Genomic DNA, 8966 nt, shown 5'->3' on the forward strand with positions numbered 1-8966 from the left:
AAGCTATGCATGATCCTTGGTGTCATTTATTTTTGGTTTCCGACGAGTAAGTCTAGCTGAGTACATTCTCGTACTCAGGGTTTATTCCCTCTTGTTGCAGATGATCTTCTTTATCAAGGCTTCTGTAAGTACTGTCTCCACCCTGCGGGTGACGAAGACTAGATCACAGGCATGATCTTTGTTTATCTTATCCGAATGCTTTTGTGGGATGTGATCGGCAAGCTGGTACTTGTATTTGAACTCATGGGTGTGAGTTAAACTATTTGCTTCCGCTACTTTGCAAGACTTGGTTTGTAATAACTATGACTCCGGTGTGTTGTAATCTATCTGCGAACTGTTTGTGAAATGTTGTAACGTGTGATGTGTTATGTTGAATCATGTATGATCTTGGTTGTATGCAAGTTGGTTTGAAATCCTTCATGATTTCGACGGACTACCGAAATTATATGGGCTCAAGTGCGAGAATTTGATCGTTTCGATGATCGTTTTTTGTACTTGTGCTCTTATAATTTGGACGGTTCTGTTACAGTTGCTCCATCTCGTGGAGGGCAGTCGACGTTGATATTAAAAATCCCACCTCCTCAGATGGGAGGGAACGGAGGTTGGATGGTGGTGGTTTTGGCGACAGTCTCCATAGAGCCCTAGGACTCAAAGTCTTGATTTTCCTCCAGGATGGTGTGGAGGGATGCTTCGGGACGTCGGCCGATTTGTAGCATATTGATAGTCGGTGAGAGCTGGTCGGTGATCTGGTCGGCGAGAGCATAGATGTCTCCCACTTGGTCGGTGAATTTGCCCCTTAGGGCATCCTCATGGGTGGTGGCCATAACCCCTGGAGTTTCCTGATCGGCCTCGGAGGGTGGTCGGTGCTGAACCAGAGTGGTTAGAGCGGATTCCATGATAGAGAGGCAGTCAGCAAGCTTCTGGCCGACCTGATCGATGGATGCGATCAGATCATCATTGTCGATCTGCTTCCTCGCATAGCGAGGGAGCAGGCGGTGAATTGTTGGTGAAGACGACCTTGAAGGTGGTTCCAAGATCAGATTTGCTGTTGCAGGTGCTGGTGTGGTCGGTGGAGGATCGATTTGGACCGGCTCGATGATCTCTCCGTCTCCATCAGCATTGATGACCCAAGAGATCGATCCGACCGTGAAGATCTGGTCGGGCTTTGGGAAGGACGAAGAGCCTGCAAAACATACCATCTTATTTGTCATAGAAATAGCACGCACACCCCTACCTAGCACGCCAACTATCGACAAAAGATGCTCAGCAGTCCTCCGAGGGGTATCCCACGAAGGTAGTTTGATCGGCAGAGGTGCGCGTAATCAAGAACAAGAAGGCAACAGAGACACAAGAGTTAGACAGGTTTGGGCCGTCAGCATGATGTAATACCCTACTCCTGTGGTCTGTTGGTTTGTATTGGCTATCATATGATATTGCGTGTGTTCTGAGGGGGTCCCCTACCCACCTTATATAGCTAGGGGGTAGGGTTACAAGTCGGTTAGATCTAGGAGATAACCAGTAAGTAATAACAGATTATAGGGATCACTAGATTGTAACATATCCTAATAGATTACGCTGTATCTTTAGGATATCTTCCTGGTGTCTTGCGGGGCGCGCCGAGTAGTGCCATGCTCCGCAAGGCTTCGTCTTGTGGGCTGGACCACCCCGGAAGGCATAGCCCATGTAGTCTACCATGGGTATCCGAGGTTGAACCCCCCACAGCTAGTCACCGAGCGCTTTGTATCCGCTGTGCAACGCCGTCTTGAGCTTGTCTGAGAAGGTGTAAACAAAGCTGAGCAGTCAGACTCATAGTCCGACTACCCTAATGAGTCATCGAGCAGTTGTGAACCATGACCGATCAGTTTAATTATCCGACCAAGCATGGGTTTACTCAAGTAAGGTTGCTAGAAGGATGTAAGGAGCTCAAGTTCAAAATCAAAAATTTCTTCGTAGTGAACCAAGTGTGCCCACTTAGAGTCCAACCACGAGAAGGGTGATAATCTTCTTCAACTTCAGGAGGCACAGAGTCTTCTAGATTAAAGAAAGCACACTCACTGCAAGGTGAAGTGTGCCCACTTAGTCCCCAAGCCTGACAGTAGGTGGCATAGTCATGTGGTGCTAGTGTCTTGAAAGTAGAAGAAAGACAGAAGACCAGCCGAGCAAGCAACCAGTCCATGAGCGAAGCCCTAAAATGAAAAATGCACATTCACCGTAAGGTGAAGTGTGCCCACTTAGTCCCCGAGCCTGACAGTAGGTGACGTGGTCACGTGGTGCCAAGGTCAGAAACAATAGTAACAAAAAAAGTCCCTAGTGTGGTGAGAGACCGAATCATAATGATGATGTAGTCTCCAAGCCAAAAGTGGAAATCTCAGATAAACCAAGAAGGACCGATTATGCAACCATGGAGAAAAAACCAGAGTAATGATTGTATAGTAGAAATTACTGAGCCTTGATGACATTGCGGAGAAGTCGGCGAATATTCGGCGTGCAGTACCAAGTTGCGTTGAAGAAATGGGCGATATGGTTCGTAGTTGCATGGAGGCCCAGATAATGGCCCACCACGCCGCTTTGGAGAATTTGGAAGGGCGCAAATCAATTTGGTGCGGTTTCCCAAAAACCCTTGAATGCGAAAAGTGGGTACGGTTTCTTTACAACTGCGTCGCCGCACTCCGCGCTCCCACCTTTGCCACTTCGCCACTTCATCTTCCTCCTTGCCCTCACACTCCCTCATTTGCATTCACACGCGCTGCACCACTAGGGCTAAAAACCTTGCACAAATTGTCTAGTTTTGATCTAGATCTGAGGGATGGCGCCGATGAGGGGAGGTGGTAACCCGAAGAAGGTGGACGCCGGGTCGAGCCATGACAAGGAATGGGTGCCGTCACTCATGGGGGAGATGGAGCTCAATGAGATGGTGGAGGCGAGCGTTCTTCCTGGTCGTATTACCGCCGAATGGCGTCTGGCCTACGGTGAGCCTTATCCGATGCCACACATCGACAAAGTCGTTGTATTCAAAGATTATTTCTAGTGTGGATTAGGACTTCTGGTACATCTTTTCTTGTGGGATCTGTTGGAGTATTGGGGAGTGAGCTTATGTAATCTCCATCCGAACACTATTTTGCATATTTCTGTGTTTATCCTCTTCTGCGAGGTCTATCTTGGCATTCTTCCCCATTTCAATCTCGTCCGACACCTTTTCTGGCTCAAGAAGAAAGGAGGGGGCGGTTCCAAAGTGGTTGGCGGTGTGTATCTACAGCTCTATGACAGGATGGCGGGCGAATACATTACTGTGCCACTAAATACCTTGTTGAAGGGGTGGAATGCCTGGTGGTTCTACATGAAGCAAAGTCATCATGCCATCAGATGCGACATCGACCAGATTTTGGAGAATAAAAGGAGCTGGTCGGAGAAACCGACCAGTGCTAATATGGAGCAGGTGAAGGAGCTCCTTGAGCTAATAAGGGGCATGAAGATGAATGGAGTGGTGGTGGCGGTGAACTTCATAATGCACCGCGTCCAGCCTTGCAAGGAGAGGGCTTATCCAGGCTTTGACTTCAAGGGAGATACTGACGGCACCCGAGAGAGGACGGAGAGACTGACGAAGGAGGCTGTGCTACACCGGGCCGCTGAACTATTTGCTCCAAACGTGGGTTACAATGTGCTAGGGCAGCCAAAAACCTTCAACTGCATGAACCCACCTCCTCAGGTAAAAATCTCGACTGTTGTTCCTGATGTTTTTTATCCCGTGCCGGCGCCGAGAAGTGGACTGATTTGCTTGTGGAAAGATCCATTTGTAGGAACAAGTGGCATACTTCTTGGGAGTGCCAAGGAGTGATTGGCCAAAGGCAGTGGATGCTAGGCCGACCACTCAGCTGGAGGAAGGTGCCGTCGGCGCCTTGTCCGAATCTGGAGGCAAAAGTGCTAGTTAGAAGGAGAGTCCCCCTGGTGTCAGAGAAGGTTCGAGGGAAAAGGGTGGCAAAAGATGAGCCGACCTGAAAGAAGAGAAGAACGGCGGACGTAGCTCCTCGCAAGCCAGGCGGTATTTCGCTTGGTGGTGGTCAGACTGCTCGAACATAGAGTGCAGCGGTATCCGAGTGGTCGGACGACAATGAGGCTTCGGTAGCTCCCCTTATGAGCACTAAGGCATCACCGCACAACACGCGCACGGAGGTGCAATCGGAGGGAGGGGAAGGAGTCCCCGAGCAGCAGGCGGAGGAGACACCGACGGTGGGGGCTACAAGACCTCTAGCCCAGGACACACGGGTTGGCCCTAGGGCTGTGGCTGGGTGCTCGGGGAGGCAGCACCGATTCAAAACCGTTTACCGGGAAGCTGATGTGTAAGTATTTTTTTCTTGGGATCAGTAGCTATCTGATTTTTATAGTTGCGGTGACCAATGAGCTGATCTGATGCAAAACAGGGCGTGCGAAGGATCTGAATCCTTCAGGCCAGACTGGCGAGCAGCTAGAGGCTGGTCCCAGGGTGGAGACATTGCGGATGGACTCCGTCCCAGAGTCCCCAGGCGCTCACCAGTTTACGGAGGATTCAACCACCACTGCTGATGGGGTTGGAGGTGGAGAGCGGTTGGCGATAATGGCAGACGATTTGGTGGAGACACCAGGAGCAACGGCGAGAGCCACTGAGTCTTCGGAGGTGGGAGCTGCCGACACCATGCCGGAGTCTGGGACACAGAGGCCAGTAGTGTCAAAGGGGCAAGCAGCATGCCTTGAGATGCCACGGGGCGTGGTCGGTCGCTCTGTGCGACCACCGAGCCCCCAGAGAGTGCCACCGGCTATGGAGGAAGAGGACGAGGTCGAGGAGATTGAGCGTGAAGGATCAAGATCTCAAACCATCTACATCTTCCACAAGCAAGGTGATGAAGTTATGGTCGTGGAGGAGGAGGACACCACCAGGGAGGTGAAGAGGCTATGGTCCACCCTTTCCACAGCTATGAAGCAAATTGAGGTTAGTATTGCGTCAGCGGTGTTGTCTTTGGCATTGGAGAATATGGTCCCTTATAATCTTGGTGCTTTGCAGGGCATAGCGTGAACTACCGTGCAACGGCAGCAGTTGATCAAAAGGATAGAGCCCCTCGCCGAGGAGAATGAGAAGCTAAAGGAGGTGGTGAAGCTGATGGAGAAGAACGTCTAGAGGGCCCTGTGTGAAAGGGACCTTACTGAATCAAACGCGAAGGACCTAGAGTACCAAAAGGGCATCTTGTTCGAGCAGTGGAAGACTGTCTTCAGGCAGCTGGAGCGCACCTCCGAGCAGCTAAAAGGTGTCTCCGAGCAGAAGAAAGGTATTGCAGATCAGTGAATTTGCTCTGCATTACCGAACAGTCTTGAAGTTGATGTCGACCGTTATGTTTGTCGAGCAAGATACAGAGCTCGGTTGGTTGTGAGAAGTCATCGGTCAACTCCAAGAGGAGAAGGACAAGGCGTCTGGGCGAGCAGAGAAACTAGCCGAGGATCTAGAAGGTGAGTAGTTCGTGGTTGGAGTTGTTGCTAAAATGATTTCTTTGTTTGACGAATCCCTTTGGTGTATGCAGAATATCGTTAAAGGACCAAGGCGCAGTTCGACATGCTGGAGTTGGAGGCAAGAACCCAGAGGGGAAAACTTGACACCGTGGTGGTCGGAGTTAGGTCGCTGGTCGACTGTATCGACATGGAGGTAGATCCTCATCTCGACAACAGGCCGCCACATCCGAACACCATCATTGATAGGTGCAAGGCAGCGTGGGAGAACTTCAAAGGCTTCAACCGAGATGCCACTCTCTCCTTCATGATGCATGCCCTGGCAGTAGTCTAGTCTCATTACCCTATCATCAATCTTCGAGCGATAGGGGCCGGATTCGCCAGAGGGACGAGTGCGATGAAGCAGGAGCAGCTAAAAGATGAGGTGGAGGACGCGGCGAAGAAGCTGGTCGGCGATGTCGATCTGTTCGGTGAGGTAGACGATGACGGCCAAGCCTAATAGCCTTAGTAGAGAAAAACCTGTATGGGAGAACTAGAAAGGAGAGTTAAATGTGCAAGGGCATAAACAAACATTTGTGTATTGTATAAATGTTGTAAGTAGATGACATGTGCATGTTTATGCGGCTTGCTAGCACTTTCGGTGAAAAAGAGATGTGTTGTTAACCCTAACATGTTTATATGTGGTATAAGTAGCGTCCGAGCAGTTAGTTCATTACTGGGCTCTTGGCCTTGGCTAGCCCGTATCCCATAACGTCGAGCGCTAGAGCCTGTGCACGTGTAGAGGGAACAGACGTGATCGAGGAACCACAACCGACCACCCATAACGTAGAGCGTTGGAGCCCATAGCATGTGTAGGGAGAGGTCCGAGATAGGGTTTTCTCCAAAGAACATAGAGCAGAACGTGTGCTGCTCGATGGTTGGCGAAATATCTTAAAGATATTTTAGTATGAAGAAACGGGGTAGAGCATTCATGGACATCGCGTATAATTGTCAGAGTTTGTTAAGGAGTAGCTTGAATCTAATAATCGTAAATGGAGATTAAACTAGAGTGGAGAAATAATAGAGACAAATTATGGTGACGAAAACTTCATTCATTATGGAGTGAAGAGTACATATCTAGAGCGTTTCAAGGATAGAAACGCATAAGTTTCTCGATGTGCCACGAATTGGGGATATCGACTCCCTCCATGTCACATAGCCGGTAAGACCCTGGTCGGGTAACCTCCTTGACCATGTAAGGCCCTTCCCAGGGGGAGGAGAGCTTGTGCATCCCTTCGGTTTAATGCTTTCTATAGAGAACGAAGTCACCGACCGCAAATGAATGACCTTTGATATTGTTATTGTAGTATCTTTGTAGGCCTTCTAAATACTTGGCTATGCAGATGCAAGTGATCAGGCGTTCTTCTTCGGCCCTATCAACATCCTCTGTCTAAACAGCTGCGGCTTGCTCTTCATTATAATGTTCCACCCTAGGTGCTCGGAAGGCAATGTCCGCGGGAAGTACGACCTCTGAGCCATAGACCAAAAAATATGGAGACACACCGGTGTTGCCACTAGCTTTAGTGCATAGTCCCTAGACCATGGCTGGAAGCTCTTTGAGCCATCTGCCCGGATGCTTTTCCTCTTTCTGGTATTGTCTATTTTTAAGGGCATCGAGGATCATGCCGTTCGCTCATTCGACCTGACCGTTGGCTCTAGGATGGGCAACAGAGACGTATTTGATAGAGATGCATCTGTCTTCACAGAAGTCCCAAAAATGGTGACCAGTGAATGTAGTTCTGAGGTCGGTGATAACGCTGTTCGGGAGACCGAATCTATGGATGATATCTTCGAAGAGCTCGACTGCCTTCTTTGTAGTGGTCGAAACAAGCGGCTTGTATTCGATCCACTTGGAGAACTTGTCAATGGTGATGTATATGTACTGAAAACTGCCCGGCGTAGGCTTGAAAGGCCCGATCATGTCCAGTCCCCAACATGCAAATTGACATCCTTCACAACGTCAGACGAGGTCTTCTGCATTGGCGATGGTCGTGGGCCAATAAAAACTAGCTCGGAAAGCTTTGCCGACCAGGTTTCTAGAGGCCGCATGGTTGCCACAGGAACCAGAGTGGATTTCAAGAAGTAGTTTCACTCCCTCTTCTTGGGTAATGCATTTCTATAGTATCCCTTCCTTGGCGCTTTTCCTCATCAAGTTTCCGTCTACCAGCACGTAATGCTTGCTGTGATGGATGAGGCATTCAGTTTTGGTCTTATCGGCAGCTACGTTGGCGCTGGTGAGGTACTTGATGAACTGTTCCCTCCAATCTATGGCCAGCGAGGGTACTGCAAGTACCAGCTGCTCGGCTGGGGGATTTCTTGAACTTCCTTCTCTTCCTTAATAGACAGCGTAGAGAGGTCTTGAACGAAGACCCTAGGCAGAATCATGGCGCGAGAAGAGCCTATCTTAGATAGGTGATCAGCGAGCTAATTTTGGTCTCGTACCATGTGGTGGTACTCGATACCGTAGAACTTTCCTTCGAGTTTCCTAATCTCGGCGCAGTATGCGTCCATCTTCTCACTAGAGCAGGACCAATCTTTGTTGACTTGGTTGATGACCAGTGCGGAGTCTCCATATACCATGAGGCGTTTGACGCCGAGCTCGACGACTATACGAAGTCCATGGAGACATGCTTCATACTCCGCGACATTGTTGGAAGCTGCGAAATGAATTCAGAGGACATAACAGAGCTTGTCCTTAGTTGAAGTAATGAACAAAATGCTGGTGCCAGCACCATTGATGTTGAGGGCATCGTTAAAATACATTATCCAGTGCTCAGGGCAAGCAACGGGGATGGGCTCTTGGATCTTGGTCCACTCAGCGACGAAATTAGCCAGCGCCTGTGACTTAATGGTCGGCCTGCTCCTGAATTCGATGGAGTAATTGCTAGGCTTGACTACCCACTTAATGATGCGGCCATTGGCCCCTTTGTTGTGGAGGATGTCCCCTAGAGGGAACTCGGTGACCACGACGATCTTGTAGTACTCGTAATAATGGCGAAGCTTGCGTGACGTGACCAGAATAGCGTACAAAAGCTTTTGAACCTGAGGGTAATGAATTTTAGACTCATTAAGAACCTCACTGATGAAGTAGACTGGACATTGCACCTTATAAGCATGTTCGGCCTCCTCACGCTCAACGATGATAGCTGTGCTAACAATGCGAGAGGTAGCGTCGATGTAGATCAATAGGGTTTCATCTGGTAGAGGCGCCGTCATGATCGGAGGCTTCGTTAAAAACAACTTGAGTTGCTCAAAGGTTGTATCAGCCTCCTCCGACTAGGAGAAACTCTCGGAGGCCTTGAGTAGTTTGAAGAACGATAGTCCCTTTTCGTCGAGGCATGATATAAAGCGGCTGAGAGCAGCCATGCACCCTGTGAGCTTCTATATATCCTTTACCCAGGTTGGCCATTTCATATTGGTAATGGCAGAGACCTTGTCGGGGTTGGGTTCGATAC

The 8966-nt window shown here is 49.5% G+C and overlaps 1 protein-coding gene across 1 annotated transcript; it reads right to left on the reverse strand.

The window, feature by feature from the left end:
* Positions 1-5884: 5884 nt before the first annotated feature.
* Positions 5885-8727, reverse strand: LOC136536278 (uncharacterized). The gene is made up of 3 exons (XM_066528630.1): positions 8244-8727; positions 8089-8168; positions 5885-6004 (listed from the first exon to the last, which is right to left on the reverse strand). Exons 1-3 carry the CDS (start codon positions 8725-8727, stop codon positions 5885-5887), a joined length of 684 nt encoding a protein of 227 aa, XP_066384727.1.
* Between the last annotated feature and the right edge of the window lie 239 nt (positions 8728-8966).

Source organism: Miscanthus floridulus, chromosome 2 (genome assembly GCF_019320115.1).
Source record: "Miscanthus floridulus cultivar M001 chromosome 2, ASM1932011v1, whole genome shotgun sequence".
In the NCBI taxonomy this organism is placed as follows: Eukaryota; Viridiplantae; Streptophyta; class Magnoliopsida; order Poales; family Poaceae; genus Miscanthus; species Miscanthus floridulus.

What these genes read in the sequence shown, in the direction of transcription:
- LOC136536278 (XM_066528630.1), bottom strand. Translation starts at nt 8,727, where the DNA reads ATGACGGCGCCTCTACCAGATGAAACCCTATTGATCTACATCGACGCT. An exon ending in CGATGCCCTCAACATCAATG is followed by an intron (nt 8,169 to 8,243) that starts GTGCTGGCACCA and finishes TTCATTTCGCAG; the next exon opens with CTTCCAACAATGTCGCGGAG. An exon ending in TCGGCGTCAAACGCCTCATG is followed by an intron (nt 6,005 to 8,088) that starts GTATATGGAGAC and finishes TCTCCTTTCTAG; the next exon opens with TTCTCCCATACAGGTTTTTC.